This window comes from Anolis carolinensis, chromosome 5 (genome assembly GCF_035594765.1).
Source record: "Anolis carolinensis isolate JA03-04 chromosome 5, rAnoCar3.1.pri, whole genome shotgun sequence".
NCBI classification, from domain to species: Eukaryota; Metazoa; Chordata; class Lepidosauria; order Squamata; family Dactyloidae; genus Anolis; species Anolis carolinensis.
Window position 1 is genome coordinate 61533290 of NC_085845.1, and position 19527 is coordinate 61552816.

General features: G+C 37.6%; 1 protein-coding gene across 3 annotated transcripts in view; it reads right to left on the reverse strand.

The window, feature by feature from the left end:
• Window positions 1-4813: 4813 nt before the first annotated feature.
• Window positions 4814-19527, reverse strand: part of gpm6a (glycoprotein M6A) — a 274778-nt gene continuing 260064 nt past the window's right edge. For all 3 annotated transcript variants that reach the window (XM_062981388.1, XM_062981386.1, XM_062981387.1), the window contains 4 exons: window positions 15844-15997; window positions 14368-14444; window positions 11491-11556; window positions 4814-7001 (listed from right to left, as the gene is read on the reverse strand). In XM_062981388.1, coding sequence (XP_062837458.1) covers window positions 6849-7001; window positions 11491-11556; window positions 14368-14444; window positions 15844-15997 — 450 coding nt within the window. In that variant the 3' untranslated portion in view covers window positions 4814-6848. The remainder of the gene's footprint in view (window positions 7002-11490; window positions 11557-14367; window positions 14445-15843; window positions 15998-19527) is intronic.

The following is a 19527-nucleotide window of genomic DNA, read 5'->3' on the forward strand; positions in this document are numbered from 1 at the left end:
TTTGCATGAAGAGAAACATAATAAAATACTAATTGTTTCCTTTGTTAATGAAATTAGTGAAGAATTGCATTTCTAATTGTTCAATAGAGTTTATTTCCTAGTAAATGTAAGAATATAAGAGCCGTGCAGCTGCACTCTGAGTTGATGCTTTCACTGAGATATCAACAACTCCAGCTAGTATCACTTGCTCTCACTGAAGCATATTTGCCATTTTAATGACCCTTCCTCTAGTTTGGAAAGATCTTTCAGGGCTTTTCACAATACATTTTAAAACCATTCTGAATAATTTATTGTTGTCATAAACAGGCAACTCATTGTTTGAATTGAATCTCAGCCTGTTTGCATACAAATTTCAAAGCATCTGTCTTAAAATAGATCTTTAGAGGACAAAAAATGTTTATTTCCTTCCTTATGAAAATTGACCATGTATTCCTAACCTTTATGTAGTTTTTATTATCATTCTTGTTCTTTAACCATTTTCCAAACTACTGGAAGGTTTCTGCTCTTATTTTATTTTTGCTAGGTTTGCTCAGAAACTTTTAACAAAAGACTACTGTACTGCATTATATTGCTTCAATGATACACTGCTCCTCATAGGGCTTGGCTTTCAAAACTTTGATCATTTTGATCACCCTTCTCTGGATACAATCTAACTTGTCATTATCCTTCTTTAATTGTGGTGCACATAACTGGGCACAGTATTCCAAGTGAGATCTGACCAAAGCATAATAAAATGGGCTATGGCTTTCCTCAATCAATATTCCTATTGATGCAGCCTAGAATCACATTTTTAAAGCTGCTGTGTCACACTGTTGACTCATGCTCCACTTGTGGTCTACGAAAACTCATTGATCCCTTTCACATGGACTGTTTTCAAGCCAGGTGTCACTCATACTTACCTGTGCATTTCTCTTTCTTTCTTTCTTTCTTTCTTTCTTTCTTTCTTTCTTTCTTTTTTTTCTTTTTTTTCTTTTGCCAAAGTGTAATACCGTACATTTCTCCCAATTGAAATTCATTTTGTTAGTTTTGGCCCAACTCTCTATAAAGGTCAATTTGGATTCTGACCCTGTCCTCTGGGGTATTAGCTATCCCTCCCGATGTGGTGTTATCAGCAAATTTCATAAGTGTGCCTTCTATTTTGTCATCCACGTCATTGATAAAGATGTTGAATAGAATGGGGCCCAGGACAGAACCCTGTGCACTACACTAGTTATTTGTCTCCAGGATGAAGAGAAGACATTGGTAAACACCCTTTGGATTCGGCTGCTCAACCAGTTCCCAATCCACCTAACAGTAGCCCTCATTTTACTAGCTTATTTGTGAGGTCATGGGGAACTGTGTTAAAGGTATTATTGAATTTGAAATATGCTCTATCCAAAGCATTCCCTTCATCTGCCAAGTTTTAACTCCTTCAAAAAGGTCATCTGGCATGACTTGCTTCTGAGAAACCCATATTGACTTTTTGTGAGTGTGGCATTCCTTTTGAAGTGCTTACAAATTGTCTCTTTAATGATTTGCTCCAGAATTTTTCCTGGTATTGATGTCAGGCTGACTAGGTGGTAATTTTTGAGTCCTCTTCCTCCCATCCTTTTGAAGATAGAACTTCTCCAATTCTCAAAGATGACTTGAATTCATTGTGATTAGCAGATATGTCTGTACTGTCTCTTTACCTATTCTGTGCTGCATTTCTCCTACTTCAGCTTCTGCTCCATCATCCCCAAATTGAGCATTGTTAATCTTTTGGGAGAAGATTGAGGCAAAAAAGATGTTGAGTAGTTCTGGCTTTTCTGTCTTGATAAAGCATTACAACAGTTTACTCAAAACAGATATTTGGTTAATTGGTCATAATGTGCTAGACTCACATCAAAACCATGACCTTTAAAATTGGATTATATTGTCTACTTGACAATTCTCTGGTACAGAGAGAAATCTTAGATTTCTTTCTTTTAAAGTTACATTTCTTTATTTCTCCTGTATCTACACTGACATATGAGTTTGTTGGGAGTTCTGGAGTAGATGCTAAGTGGATTATTTCGGTTTTTCTTCAATGGATAGTATCTCCATGTTGTTTGTTTTCAATGTATCAATAAGATCAATGTATCAATTTTTCATCTTTTAGCCTTATGATTTGTGTGGGTTTTCAGAATGCCTTCATGAAAATATCACTTTAGGCACTGATCTTTATCTTGAAGCAGCCAAGGATTTAAATAGCAGCCAAGGATTCTTGTCTGCCAGGGTGAAAAGAGAATCCCAGTTGCCAGAAAAACATGCACATCCATCAACCTCTTATATTATTTTAAATAGTCCCTCAGTCCTCAAAAGGGTTTGTGTCACAATAATTTTAAAATCCACTTTTATGATTTCAAAGGTTTATCTCCCTTTCCCCAACAAACTATTTTCAAATACTGGATTCCATGTTTTCTAGAATGCAAAGCTATTATTAGTTAATCACAGAGGGCTATCACAATGCATCATACTATCAGTATTCTCTACATGCATAACATGAATTCTTCCAAGCACTTCCAAATAATATCTGAGTACATTCTGTTTCTGAACTTGCTTGTGCACTGTTAGGACACTTTGGGGAGTTTCAAAGACTCAGTGCTCAGATAAGGCTACATATGTGTGTGGTGGGATGACAACAACATGAAACTTGGGTCAAAACATGGCCCCAGTGCTGGGCCCATTGAATGTGAGAAATAAGTGGCAAAGATAATTAAGTACCTGTTTTAATTCTGAATATTTAACCATGTATAAGTTGACTTCATGGATAAGTTGAGGGCAGGTTTTGGGTCCAAAATTATGGATTTTGATATGACCTGTGGATACACTGAGGTTCATTCCATGAAAATAGGAAAGCACAGCAACCTTCTTGGAAGCCAGTCACCCTTGGTCACCATTGGCATTTCCCCACCCAGGGATTCAAAAAGGCCAGAAGCAGCACTACAGTAGAGAGAATAGAAAGAGTTGGTGCTTGTAGGTTCACTCGGATAGGCTAAGCAATCACCTTTTGCCACTCTACTGAGAGAAAGGGTGGTTCCTTTTTTATAAGAGTGAAGGCACAGTTACATTGGCTTGTGGATAAGTTGATCCCAGTTTTTTGGGTAGTTTTATGACTAGAATTTCTAGACTTAACATATAAGTTTTGTGTAGTTTCATTCCTGTCATCTCATTTTTGTATTTGTGTCCTGCTAACAAAAATGGACCGCCTATACAACATTAATTTTTGTCTGGCTTATGAAAAAAAGAAAATTTTCAGACCATTGGCTGCAATGGGAGGGCTTCCGAGGCTCACCCCCCCCCCCCCCCCCACGGCTCGGTTTTTGAGCAAGAGGGGCGAAAATCATCACACATGGAGGGCATTTTGACCTCTTTTAGCCCACCAACTTTTAAAAAGTTTGAGTCTTCCCCAGAGTACTATTGTTATTAATATTAATATTATTATCAACACCCATTGATACACATCAGCTGTAATAGGAAAGCAGCCCTCTGTCAGTACCTGCTTATTGTTATGGGGCCCAAATGAAAGGAAAACAAAGCAAGCATGTTGATTGTGCAACTTTTATTTTCATGACGCCTCTCGTTTTCTATGAAAATGTCATTCTTTTTGTGTAGATGAACAGTTGAAATGAAACAATAGCATGAAGGAAACGAAGGAAATTTTTTCACGCACATCTCTAATATACAGTGTGTCCTGCTGAAGCAAATGTGAAGAATTCTAGCTTATAGGGGTCATTTTAATTGACAATTTGGGTTTCAGCTGAAAACATTGAAACTAAAGACACTAGCCAGATATATTCATGGTTTTTAGAAAAGGGAATACTTCAAATTTTGTAAAAGGCTTGTACAGAACTCTTTGTCAAAACTAAAGGATGATAGGTAATACAGGTATCTTATAACTAATATCCTCGATTTCTGTGGTATCAGACCTTTTTGAAACCCAGTAGCATATTTTGTGCGCTACGTCTAGAGAGTTGTGCCTGACATTAGAAGTAATCAGAAAATTCTGCTTTGCATTGGGAACATATCAAAGTTCAATCACCTCTTAGTTTTTATTATAATCCTGAATGGCTCAATAATGGAAGATCATTCCACAAAATCATCAACTTTTTATTGTGTCAGAAGCGATTTGAAAACATACTGCAAATCGCTTCTGGTATGAAAGAATTGGCCATCTACAGAAACATTGCCCTTGGGACACCTGGATGTGTTACCATCCTGCTGGGAGGCTTCCCTCATGTCCTCACAAGCTAGAGCTGACAGACAGGAGCTTGCCCCGTCTCGTGGATTCAAACCAGCAACCTCCAGGCCAGCAACCCAACCTTCAGTTCAGCAGTCCAGCCAGCTCAAGGGTTTAACCCATTGCGCCACCACGGCTCCTGGCCTTTTCAACTGAAATCCAAACATTGCAATGTTTTCCTTTATGTAGTTTAAGAGCTAGAGACTGTGTGCAGCTTTCAATGATAGCTCTAATCAGACTTCTTTGCATTGTTTATTATTGCAGCTGACAGTGATGATGGCTGTCCATTTCTTACATTTGTATTTTTACAGATTTATTGTTTTTAAAATAATCTATGCAGATTTATATCATATTATATATGAAATGTAAGGTTACTTAGAAATGTTATTATATCAAGTAGCATGCAGGTTCTATACATGAACGAATGGTATATAATGTCATTCTAAGAGCAATCGAAGTAGGAAATACTTTTCTGAAAAGTAAGACACCAGTCACTTTAAAATAATTCTCCTGAAATTTCCAAATAAGACATTCTATGAGACAAGGAAAAAGAAAACACTGACTACTAATAAGTACACAAAGTACACAAGTGTATTTATTACATTTTTGCAAGCACTTGGTTCTACATTTCAAAAACGCCACCATCAAGCTGTTGGCACATTTATGTACAAAACAGATTAATTGTAATGCCTGCTACAAAGCATTCTTTGTGAAAATACAAACTCTAATACCAGAGAAAAGCCAAAAGCATCAACATCATTACATGAGTTTAAAAGACACTGTTTTAAAAATCATCACAAACTCCTTTTAAGACACAAAACTGAAACACTACAATATAGAATTGAAAGAGGTTCATAATACTTTTTGCAGAAGGTAAATACTGATACTGCACATTATCAGAAAATGTTGATTCCGTAAGACAGTAAAGTGTAAAAAATAAAAATTTAAAAATAATAAAAAAACAAAAAAATTAAACTAATACTACTTGATGCATAAACATGCCACAAGTAACTATAGTATTACCCTCTACTTACTACAAGAACTGGTAAAAATTACTGATGATGCATGACTAGTAAGAGTAGAAAGAAGAGTTTTACTCAGAACTTTTATTAGAAATGCACTTACACTCAGAGAGAATTCACAATGGTCCAATAAGTGCACAAAACTAGCTATAATTTTTTTAACACTGACAAAAATGTCTTGTCAGGATACATCACTTTAAAAGACTTTATAGCATTCTTGTAGCATTAGAAATAGGCAAAAATAAAAATTAAAAAACACCAATTTTGGTCCAATAATATTGATTTTTTTTTACTTTTTTGTATGATTTTTTGTGTGTGTTTTTTAAGTACAGGTACTTCTTTCAGATTAACATGACTGACTTTTCTCTTAATATTTTCTTACTCAAAATAAAGGTTCAAATATATTACTAACACTTCCAAACAATAGCTCCAGTAGCAGCCATTAACCTCACTTTAACGTAATACAGGTAAACCAGTATGTGTGTAGGAAAGCTGCAAGCCAAGCTATTACATTTATGGAAGCCTCCTTATATATATCACATACAGTACATGTATCATTCAGACTGGTGCAATCCACCTAAATTTTTAAAGCAGGTAAAAGGACTTCTGATTCTTAAAGGTTGCTGTATTATAGATATATCACTTTCATAAATGTAGCTAAGCAGCAAATGCTCATATCAGCACATGAACAGCTCCAATGTAGCATAACCATTGTGGGATCACAGCGATCATTCTGCAGCAACATACGCATAGCTCTATGTAACATTTGTCTATACACTGCAACTCTTGAAAGAAAATCATGGCATCCTAACGCTTTGAAGGAGACAAATGGCCATGCATTAACAAGCACCACAGCGAGCATGCTCACAATATAAACAGCAGGAATAGCCACCAATGAAACTTTAAAAGAGAGAATACTCCATTTAGTACATTGAGAATCATACAATGTTAACAAAGATAAGAAGCACTTTTTTTTTGTATTTTACCTACTCTTACAAATTTAGAAATTGCACCTTTGATTGTTTTAAAATGTTCTCAGGACCTTCCATCAAGATGCTCACTGGTCCATCTGGCAAGATTTCCAAATCTGAAGGAATGTCAGTGGTGTGCCTCCTCAAGAAATCGTACATGGTGTACAAGTGGTCCCTTTGAAGTATACCTGTAGTTAAAGTACTTACCAAAACCAAAACTAAAAAGTATAAAAAAGCTATTTTTTCTTGTTCAAAAACATATAAGAAACAATGCAAAAAGGTGTTATGCATAACACATACAAAGTGATTCCTTTAAAAAAAATCAAACACATCTCCGTATTTGACAATAGTTAGTATTCTTGATCTAACTGAAAATAAATCACTTTAGGGTTGGAAAAAAGGCTGTTTCAGGAGCTTTGTAGTAGAGACTTATCACACAAGCTAGTAACTAATTAGGAAACCAAGTGCTGGACAACCAAGAATTGTACAGAGGTGATTTACAAGTCACCCTTAACTATCTTTTGTGAGAAGCACTTTTGATTTAAAATGGAAAGATGGATGGCCTTTAGTTAAACAGCAAAGCATTCAATGGTAGAAAGTAAGACAAGGTATTTTTTATGTGTATGCATTGAGTCGCTCTTTTGAGCGGGTAGAATGAATGTCATGAAGCTCTTGCTCCTCCTTTGACTTAATATCCTCATACTTCTGCATTCTGCAGGCATCTTTCACATAGGCCCAGTTGGCGGACAGAACCATAAGGTAATGAACCTGAGGAAAATAGGAAAGAAAGAGATACAATGACATTTGGTCACATTTATTATCCATCACATTTGATTACACCAACTTAGATTCTCTTGGAAGCTGTGACATGTACAAGCCCTTTGACAAAAAAAAAACAACAACAACAACAACAACAACAAAGTTATTTGCTGGGCATTTCAAGGCAAAGATAAGACAGGACCATTTATTCTGCTTTTCCTGTTGTTTTACAAATGCCTGTTTTCTGTCATTTTAAAATCACGGCAAACCCATTCATACCACTGCAGTACTGATTTTTTCTATATTTCTTTTCCTCTATTGTGGTCAGCAACATTGGCCTTTATTATCTAATTATTTTGGCTATGGCAATGCAGATTATATTGTTGATTATATAATGAGGCTATAGTGGGCTATAGATTGACAGATTAATTCCATTAAGTTCTACAATGTAGACTGCATTTTCCATGAATTATGTCAAATAATCCAAAACTCTAGTTGTTATGTATATTCAGGTCAATTTGAACACAAGGATTTCCAGTTGTTGTTATTATTGTTGCTTCTGCTGCTGCTGGCCATCAAGTCATTTCTGACATCTGACCCTAAGAGGAACCTATTATGGAGATTTCTTGCCAAAATTTGAGAGGTTTACTTTGCCTCCCTTTAAACCTGATAGTGTGTAACTTGCCCAAAGTCACCCAGAGGGGTACCATGGCTGAGCAGGCATTTGAACATTAGTCCCCCTATGTTTTACTACAGTGGTTCCCAACCTTTTTTTTTAAACCAGGGACCACTTTGACTAGGGACCACTTTGACCAGGGACCACTTTGACTCTCCAACATTAGTACCAAAAGGGTTACTAATCAGTTTTTTTACTCAACTTTAGATTTGGTCATTAAAAAAACTTTAGATTCTGTTTGGTTATTTGTGGTGCTGATTCAGAAAATTGCATTGGCTAGACCACATCAGCTCTAGTTTCTGATACAGAACATATGCCATCTAGTAGTTGCCACCCACAGAAAATCATATTTAATAATCTAGAGCTGATGTGGTCTATCCAATGCAATTTTCTAAATCAGCACTCCAAATAACCCCAGGAACAGGCCTAAAATGAAGACACCAAGGCATCCCCACTTCCAGGTGCCACATGGAATGGCTCCGCTCAGGGGGAGGTAGGAGGAAGAGAAGCAGCAGTCAGGAGGCTTGTTGTCGTGCCTTTCATGGGTAGTCAGCCTCTCCCCTCCTGACATCCCTGTTGCCTTGGCACTATAAGGTTTCACAAGACAAGTCACTCTCGTTGCAATGGTGGAGTAATGATGAGGCCACTGACCATGTTTTAGTTCTTGGGGACCACTAGTGGTCCACAGACCACAGGTTGGGAACCACTGTTCTAGTACAATGTTCAAACCACTGCATAATGCTGGCTCTCATAGCAACTCTATCATAGAGTTTTACTGGCATGATTTATAAAAAGGTTTACCGTAGACTTTTTAGGGTGAGAAAAATGTGACTGCCCAAGGTCACCTAGTGGGTTCCCATGGCTGAGCAGGCATTTAGTCCTCACTATCCTGGTCCCACACACAAACCACCAGTGCATCATGATGGCTCTTAATCCAGAGTTTTATATATATGGTATATATGGAAACGTTTATATAGTACTCATCCCTTAGTATTTTCATTCTGTCTTACAGAGACCTGTTTCTAAGAGGACACTCCTACCTCTTAAAATAATATTTGCAACAAGCGTTCTTCACTGAACCAGTTTGGTTTCCTGTTTGCTTATTTATTTCATTTCTCTCCTCATGCAATATTGTTTGGCATGAGCTTCAACTTACTTCAGCCAGCTTTTGCTTAGCCAGCCAAGATGTCTCTTTTCTTGACAAAATTTAATCTGGATCACTGCAAATCTAACCTAAGAGACTGAATCTCAAGGTACAAAGCAGTGAGTAAATTTTCCAGGGAAAGTTCAATATGTTGATTCCATATAGTGTAGCTTCGCATAAAATTGAAAACAATGTCTTGCTATGTAAAATTGTTTAGCCTCTCTGTAGTCAATTTGGTGTTGGTATAGACATACATATGCAAAATCAAATCAGTTGCTATAGCCAACAGACAAAGACCCTTTGTAGACCCAATCTGTGTGGCTTACTAAGTTTCCATTGACTGAATGGATCAATTCTAGTTAGAACTAGCAGTTGGATTTGAAAGACTGTGTACAATGGAGACTGAAAATGACACAGAAAAGCAGTAGCTACCAAAGGCAGAAACAGAAGTTGAAAGCTACATTTGAATGTTTAGTAATGTAATTGTTTTGGGTTTCTGTTTCAAAGTCAATATGGAAATGTCCCAGTCATAGCCCTGCTGTTTCCTGTTTTGTTTTTTTCAAATTCCTTATCACCCCTCACACCTGCATCAATTGGCTTTCGCTTTCCTGCTCAGTTCTAGTGTGTGGTGTGAACCTAACTGCCCCCAGTTATATAGAACCAGGAGGAGGAGATTATAAGAAGGTGAGAAAACTTCCATAAACTTGTTCAGATGGCTTCAGAGATGGGACAATTACCTTGCTAAAAATATGAGGGTGTTAGCTCACAGACTGTACAGTTCTCTGAATCCGTAAACATCAGACCTATGGGAATTTTGCACAGTTGCTTTTAATTCCCAAGACTTAATCAACAAAAATTAGAACAATTTCCAAGAGAGTATTCACATTGGCAAATTGAGCTATAAATAGAATGAACAATAAACCAAAGAATCTACCATATATACTCATGTATATGTTGACATCATGTATGAATTGGAGGCAGATTTATGGATTGTGATATGACCTGTAGATAAGTTGTGGACCATTCCATAGGGAAAGGAGAACATCAATATCTCCTTAGGGGGGCACCTTCCCAGGCCATCCCTGCTGCCATTTTCGCACCCAGGCATTCAAAAACGCCAGAAGTGGCAGCAAGAGTAGACGGGATCAGAGCTTCTTTTAGTATGGATTAAACTCTTGCACTTTGCTGCTCTAGCCAGAGAAGGTATCGGTTCCTTGTTTGATGAGTGGTATGGCACAGTACCTCACATTGACTGATGAATGAGTTGACCCATGTCTGGCAAGTTGATTGTTTTTATTAAAATTTCTTGAATATGTAGGTTATTTCAATTTGTCTTAGTTCCAGGGCAATTTACACCCAGTATCAAATACAGGTGAGTGACTTCGCATGGATTCTCTGAAGACTGTGATGATCTCTTTTGTGCATTATTGCTTTATGGCAAATTCTGGGCACTACTTCCCTCATTCAATGCTTATAATTGTAATTTTAATGCACAATTTGAAAATTATTCTCATAGTCATTATACTTATGACCGTGAACATTTTTCTATACAAAGCTAACTCTGGGGGCCTACGGAGAAAGTACCTTGAGTAAAAATGTTGTTTGTATTTCCAAATTGCTTTTTTCCACAGCATTTTAATTACAATTTTTCACAGTAAAAATATACATAAAGTAATATTTATAAGTACATACATGTAGATAGATATTTAGACAGTGATTGCTTAAAAACTTATATTTCTACTTATAACTCTAAAACAACCAACATTTTCTGACAATTTGTTTTACCCATACAGTCGTATTGACCAGGATGGTCTGGAGATGGCCAAGTATTTGCATTAATTATAAGACATAATTAACAAAAAGTGTTTACACTGTAGTTTTAAAAGTTGAACCCCTTTAAGGAATTAATTAATCATTGTTCCAATCTGCAGAGGTAGCAAATAATGTGCAGAGACTGAGCATGCAAGATTAATGTGTATTCCACATCTCCAACCTTAGCCCAACCAACCATGTCTCTATCTGTTTGATGCCTAAGCAATGTCAGACACCCATCCAACAACCACAGAACAGAAAGACAAGCATTTTTGACATGAGGATGTGATAAACCCAATTTTATTACCATGATAACTAAAAAAGAGATTTAGTTATCATTTAGATGTATATAAAACATACAAGAGCTTTATTAATATCTTTACATTAATGAAAAGTAGTAATGGGACACTTCCAAAAAGAGCACTTCCATCCTTTGTGATGGGTGAGGGAGTGTTTCAATCCAGTGCTTAGAAATATTTTTCATACAGAATCTTGCAGCGAGCATACCCACGGACAGTGTTGTAGTACCAAAAGGGCAACATTTTCAAGTTTTGATTAGGCAGATATATTAATGTAATGCATAGACTGCTGTTTAGTTGTGTGTATAAAATGAAAAAGCATACATGGCACTTTAACTCCACAAAAATTTTTGGTCTGTATATGTATACTGGAGGACCTTTCCTTTCCTAAAATATTCAAATATAAGACATAAAAGTCTTCTGAATTATTAAATTATGTTTATTATCATGTCTACACAAGTGGAAGTTAATAAGAGAGCATTTTATGCAGGAGTGGTTAGCACAAACATTCACTGTGCCAATGTTCATTATGATTCTCAGCACAAGGCAAAGTATTCTAAATCTTACCATAGCAATGACAGCTGCTCCAGCCCCAGCAAGTGCCACAATAAACAAGTGGAACGTCATGTTCAGCTGCAAAAACAATAAAAGAAGCAAGTTTCAAATTAAGGAGATGAAAAAGCAAACAAAACACCACATTCTGTGAGTACCACAATGCATAGTTTAAACTGTATAATCATTATTGTCTCTATCTGAATGGTTCAGAAGAAATCAACTACAGTAGAGTCTCACTTATCCAACATAAACGGGCCAGCAGAACGTTGGATAAGCAAATATGTTGGATAATAAGGAGAGATTAAGAAAAAGCCTATTAAACATCAAAATAGGTTATGATTTACAAATTAAGCACCAAAACATCATGTTATACAACAAATTTGACAGGAAAAATAGTTTATTACACATTAATGCTATGTAGTAATTACTGTATTTACGAATTTAGCACCAAAATATCACAATGCATTGAAAACATTGACTACAAAAATGCGTTGGATAATCCAGAACGTTGGATAAGTGAGATTCTACTGTACCAATGTGACTGAGGATTTTCTATCTTTTTTGCATTACTCCTGAAGATTTATAAGACTTCTACAGAGACCTTATTTTGGGTCTTTTGTAGGTTTTTAAGGCAGTGCTGAGGTTTATAAACACTCTCCCACATGGGTGTGAGAAGGTGACTTTGCCCGCCCATCGTCACCCCAAAAGATTTCCATGATTGAGCAGAAATCCAAATCCTGGTCTCCAATCACTCAAAACACTTCATTCCTACAGCAATAAAAAATGTTTCACCCAAATTGGGTAGGGCCTGATTGGGAAACTGAAGTGAGCCAAAAATCATATCTTCACATTAAGTGAACAAGTTTTGAACTATCTCTTCATCTGGTCATCATACTTTCCCTCATTTTCATGTGTGCTCCTGTTCCTTTCTCTGCTTTCTGGTTAGAAGCTGGCTTTGATATTTCTCTGAACTGATTACTTCTGAACTATGGCAAGCTATGCAAACCATAAATATGTCTGCAAACCAGAACTGCAAACCACATCCAAATAATGGTTTCATCTTATTTATTTATTTTGTTTATTATTGACCTTTCTACTGATACTGGGACTGAAGAGGGCTTGAGGAATTAAAGAAAGAAATAGAATAAAGTGAACTAAATATAGAAGCGGGAACTTAAGACTTACATGCAGGTTGTGGGATCAGGGAAATTATATTCAAATTGATCTGATAGCTAGTGATATTTTGTGATACAGGATTGCTTTCTCCCAAACAATTTGCTTCAGACACTGAGGTCCTGGGGGAGGGGAGGGAGGGGCTACTTTAGCCAGCCAGAACCCGACTGGCAACTGTTGCCTAGAGAACCTTTTCATCGGCCACCCCAAGACTGTGGAACAACCTGCCAGAAGAGCTTGGATAGCTAAATCAGATGTCAGAATTTAAGAGGCAACTGAATACCTATCTCTTCTGGCAGGCCTAGCCACTCAGTTTTTAACTCATGTCCTGTGTTTATTGTATTTTATTCTTTGTTCTGTGTATTTTAATATCTGTTTTTCATAGAAATACATTTTAATATATGTATTTTATATAATGTTTCATAATGATGTGCTTTTCACTGTCTTGTGCCATGCCTCAAGCCTCAAGGAGACTCGGGTAAGAAATAAAAATATTATTTTCATTATTATTATTATTATTATTATTATTATTATTATTATCATTATCATTATTATTATTATTGTGGCTAATTATACTTAACAAAATTTAATTATTTGAAATTTTCACTATTTCTTAGATTTTAGGCATGCATGAACCAGTACTATACATCCATAGGAGAGCAGGCGTAACCAAGTATGACTGCCTGCTAACAGTAAAGTTGTGGCGGTGGGTCCGTAAGTGACTGTGGGGTATGATTATTAACACATGCCTGTGTGTATAATAAATGCCTGAATAAGAGGAGGACCAACATCTCCAACCCAATGCAGCTGCAGCACACCTTTGCCTTCATTCTATTATATTTTTGTACTGAAAAAGGGAGTCTAGGGCATAATGAGAAATGATGGCACTGTGAGGTTATATCTTGTGATCTTTGAACTGTCTCACCAGCACTTCTTTATGTAGGTCAATGGGGCTTATGTTAAGAGAGCTCTCAAGAAAAAAAAACCTGAAGTTGCAACATCACTGTGTAAAGAGAATGAAAGGCCAAGTTCCAATAGTATTAGTAGCAGAATGTAAATACATATTCCCACCGGGTTTTTCCTGTCATCAGTTGTGGCCATTTACTTCCTGAAAACCAACTGGCTTCTGGAAGTTTGAAAGTATGATAATTGTTCATTGTCTTAGTTGTACCACTACAGCAGGATAGTGCTCAGGATACATACATTCCATGGATTATTATTTTTTTGATTTTTTGTTTTTGATACATCATAACAATTAACTATTTTTGCCATACATAACTTATTTCAGTATACATTGTTCCAAAGGTAACTATTTCTTAAATGACATTTTAAACAGTCCTTAGAAATGTATCACCCTCCACCCCACCCTCCCCCCATACCCCCCACCCCCCCTGGAACAGCCATTCAAAATTGTCAATACATCAGTTTAATCGTGTGGAACACCTGGTTCAAGGTGCAGTATCTTTCACATACATTCCATGGATTAATCATAGATACATAGAGGAGGCAATGTTCAAAGTAGGACAGTATATATATATATATATATATATATATATATATATATATAGAGAGAGAGAGAGAGAGAGAGAGAGAGAGAGAGAGAGAGAGAGACCGCCACAGATGAAAAAGTACAGGTTAGAATACATCCACATAGGCCACCAGTGTAAATCCAGCCATCATCTGCTAATTCTTTCTCCCTTTCATACTTTCACTCACCTCATTAGACTCACACATCCTGAGGAAATTTTCAGACATTGTGCAAATCTTCTTTTCTTCCCCAATCGTGACAATTCCTGTAAACAGATTAAATACTCAGCGATGTTTTGATATACCTTTAATGCACAAAAGGTAAGCTTGGGTAAATAATTTTATGTATTTGAAAGTGCCACCTAACAAAGCTCTCAGAGAGATTCAGAATAAGAAATAAAACTATTTACATTTCAGTAACAATAACAACTATTAATGTATAAGCACAGCCACATAAACAGCTTAAATCTAAAGCTCAAAGTCTGTGAAAGAACAAGATGATCACCTGATACTGAAGAGTTACCAATGTAGGCAAGACGCAAGGCAAAATGCTTTCTTTTCAAAGCAAAATACAACTCAGCAAGACTTCTTGGGAAAAATCATAAATCATATTTTGCTACTTTAAGTAATGAAGAAATCATTGCTTAAAGTAACCAGCATTACTCTACAGTTATTCTTATTTCACAATTGGCAAGAACGGTGGTTTATTTAAAACTAGAAACATAACATTCAGTAGCCTCTTTGAGCAGTAAGAGGGGATTGGAAATGCAGGAGCTGATGGTTCCTTGTAATAATAATAATAATACTTTATTTATATACTGCTCTAACTCCTCGGGAGGATGCAGGATGGTTTCCAAACATGTGTGCAAAACAGACAATTGTCGAAACAATATACAACCACTTAACACAACAGCCATACTAAACAACATCGTAGCAATGCAAAACAGTGCAATTAGAGTAGACATCAATTACATTCAATTAAAATAGACATAGTTATAGTCAGAGCTTTCCTTCGCGGGGTTGAGGATCGGGTGTCAGGACTGGGGTGACATGGTCCATTTTAAGGGATAGGTGAAGCTTATGCAGCATGTCGTAGGGCCAAGGGAAGTAATGTACAAAGCAGGGTCTGCTTTGTTGAATCATGAGACTAATCTTGTTCAAAGAACTGCTGGAACCACCAGGTTTTCAGTTCCTTACGGAAAGTGGGCAGAGTGGGGGCCTGTCTGATCTCTTTAGGGAGGACATTCCAGAGTCGGGGGGCCATCATTGAGAAGGCCCGCTCCCTCGTCACCACCAGCCATGCTTGGGAAGGTGGTCAGAGTGAAAGGAGGGCCTCCCTGGCAGATCTTAAGGCCTGCACTGGTTCATAGGGGGAGATGCGATCACGGAGATAGGCAGGGCCCAAGCCTTGATATTAGTTAATGCAATGCTGGACTGTGATTTAAAAAGAGCCCATGTATCTAATTCACAGGTTGCCATCTGTACACTCCTAATCTATATTTTCCACTTTGCCAAACAACATTGATTAAAATTCACTCATTGTGTTCTATCAACATTTACATGTGTTGACATTTCTGGACTCAATACTGGAAGTTACCCATGATCTAAGAATGTCAGCAGTTCAATGCATTACCATTGGAATTAAATAACAAGTCACCCACTTACCAAACTGACGGAGATCCAAACAGAGATTTGCCCCTTCCACCAGGGTGGTATTTTTGCAAATAGTCCACAGGTTGAAATACATGTAGACAGGCAAAGAAGTGAAAGCTGTAACCCCCAGCCAGGCCAGCATGAAGATGTATGTCAGCATGATGAACTGTAACAAATAAGAAAAAGGTGTGAGAGAAAAGTTTTAAAAACAATTTCCTTGAAAAAAACCCCCCTCAATCAAACAGAAAACATCAAAGACATCATGCGCACATTTTAATCCCATTGAACCACTTCTTTTGGTCGAGGAAGCCTTCACATATTTACATTTGTTAAAGTAGGACAATATCAGAACTTATATGGTTCACAATGAAAGGACATATCCTAATCAAAAAGATATGAATAGGTTATACTTATTTATTTAGTACAAGTTGTCATTTGAATACAGATACAGACACATTCCATTATTTTTGAATGTATACTTTCTTAGAATCATAGAATCGTAGAGTTGGAAGAGACCTCGTGGGCCATCCAGTCCAACCCCTTGCAAAAAGCAGGAAAATCTCATGCAAAGCACCCCCGACAGGTGACCATCCAGCCTCTGCTTAAAAGCCTCCCAAGAAGGAGCCTCCACCACGGCCCGGGGGAGAGAGTTCCACTGTCGAACAGCTCTCACAGTGAGGAAGTTCTTTCTGATGTTCAGGTGGAATCTCCTTTCCTGTAATTTGAAGCAATTGTTCCGCGTCCTAGTCTCCAGGGCAGCAGAAAACAAGCTTGCTCCCTCCTCCCTATGACTTTCCCTCGCATATTTGTACATGGCTATCATGTATCCTCTCAGCCTTCTCTTCTGCAGGCTAAACATTATTGTATATTAGATTGTTTGTGTCAAATAATTAATAAAATAATAAAACAAAACAAAACACTATCTGCAGCTAGAAAGAAATAAAAGCCTTATTGGATGTATGGGAAAAAAGATGTAAGAGAGGCAACATTAAAATATTTGGCAGGAAAAAAAATAAAAAAAATAAAAAGATATGAATGGAATCAAATGAATATTTTTTCTGAGGGGGACAAAGACACAGGATTCTTGAAAACCAAATAGATCTATTGTAGAGTCTAGAAATTTAGAGCATGATCCAAAGCTCATCATCTTTAGCTTTCAATATGTTTTTAAGTAGGTTTTAGTGATGTTAACTGTTTATTTTAATACCATTAGGGAGCTCCGGCATGGACTGGTCCATGAGGTCACGAAGAGTCGGAGAAGACTAAACGACTGAGCAGAAGCAATAGTTAATTCTATTTTAATGTTGGTATATTTTAGGTTTTAAATTGTATTGCATTGGTTCGAGTCTCTTTTCTAGAGAGAGGAAATGGAGTATAAATAATAATAATAATAATAATAATAATAATAATAATAATAATAATAATGGGACACTGAGGAAGGAGACAGAAGGCCTGATCCTTGCAGCCCAGGAGCAAGCCATCAGAACAAATGCAATTAAGGCCAAGATCGAAAAATCAGATGATGACCCAAAATGCAGACTCTGCAAGGAAACTGACGAAACCATTGATCATATCCTCAGCTGCTGTAAGAAAATCGCACAGACATACTACAAACAGAGGCACAACTATGTGGTCCAAATGATTCATTGGAACTTATGCCTCAAGTACCACCTCCCAGCCGTAAAGAACTTGTGGGATCACAAACCTGCAAAAGTATTGGAAAATGAACACGCAAAGATATTGTGGGACTTCTGAATCCAGACTGACAAAGTTCTGGAACACAACACACCTGACATCACTGTCGTGGAAAAGAAAAAGGTTTGGATCATTGATGTCGCCATCCCAGGTGACAGTCACATTGACGAAAAACAACAGGAAAAACTCAGCCGCTATCAGGATCTCAAGATTGAACTTCAAAGACTCTGGCAGAAACCAGTACAGGTGATCGGCACATTGGGTGCCATGCCAAAAGATCTTAGCTGGCATTTGGAAACAGTAGACATTGACAAAATTACAATCTGCCAACTGCAAAAGGCCACCCTACTGGGATCTGCGCGCATCATCCAAAAATACATCACACAGTCCTAAACACTTGGGAAGTGTTCAACTTGTGATTTTGTGATATTAAATCCAGCATATCTATCTTGTTTGCTGTGTTATACAATGTTGTTGTGTCAATAATAATAATAATAATAAACAGTTGATGAACTACAAAAAAGTGGAGAAAGTGTGGCTTGCAGCCCCAGGACAATTTTTTGACCTTCAAGAGCCCTTAGCCCAAATGTACAGGCTCCAGGCCTTGTTTAATTGCCCATTCCTGGATGGCAAGATTTGACAAGAATATTAAGTATGTCACCAATATGACTGGCAGGGTTATGCTCGTGAAAGTTGAAATGAGTCACAGTCATGGGTGAGCTGCCCATGGAAGAGGTACATTAAAGCCATCCTCTGTATACATTCAGTCCACAATTAAAGTACCAACTTTACATCAGCCCCAAACCTTTGACAAAAAATATCTCCATGTTAAAAACTGTTCAACTTGTGTCATCATAGAAAATTCTAAAAGTCAGTAACAATCATGGCACATCACAAGAGTATATAAATGTTACAAAAAGAAACCAGTTTAACACACACTAACTCAGATGTGCACCAGAGTGTAACTTAACTATTGGCTATGTCAGGACACAGACACCTCTTAAAAGGCCACACACACGGAGTAAAGATAACAAATGTTTATTAAATGATATTCTGAACCTAGGAACACTTAACTTCAGTGTTCCTGGTAAAAGTAAATGTCTTTGCTTCAAGAAAGGTAAAAATGCGGGAACAGAAAAAATCTGGATTATCCTGTCAGATAATCCGTCTTAACTCCAGCCAAAAGTTCACTGAAACTATTGTCACACCCAACTACGGCACAGAAAGCCAGAAGAGGGCCAAACGCACACCCGTAGAGAGCAGGCGACGTCGTTGTCCAAAAGCCAGGCCGAATCCAGAAACCAAAGGAGAGCCAACTGGGAGTAGCAATGTCACCGTCAAGAGCCAAGTCGAATTCAGGAACCAAAAAGGAGAGCCAATTGGGAGTAGCAATGCCATCATCAGGAGCCAAACTGAATTCAGGAGCTGAAGGGGAAGCCAGAGAACGCCAAGCCAGGAACGAGCGATGCCGTCATCGAGAGCCAAACCGAATCCAGGAACATGAAGCTGTACAGCCAGGACCCAAGCCCAACAGGAGAACAGGCAGTGACAACCCAATGTCCAAAACAACACCTTGCCTTCTGCAAAAGAATCTTTCCTTCCAACTCCACTTTTAACTTACGCATCGTTATCCAACAATAATGAGGCCTCCGCCCTGTCATCATTATCCACAGCTGATCTTGACCTCATATGTGAACCTCGCCCATCATCCCTCCAGTCCCTCCATCTTTGTTCAAGACTTAGATCTCCCCATGTCCCTGGTGTATCAGTAGGTTACCAATCCCCTGATGCACCCCCAGAAACTGGCTCTGCACACACATTTACTTGAGTCCAATCTGCAGCACTTTCCATCTCACTCCCAGACGCATCATTCCTAGAAAAACCCTCAAATGTTTCATCTTCCGTGGGAGCAGTAAGTAGATCCCGGATCTTCTTCCTTTCCCTTTCCTCATCTGACTCTTGCTCCCGAGTTGACCTTTTAGTTCCTCTACTCTCTGTTAA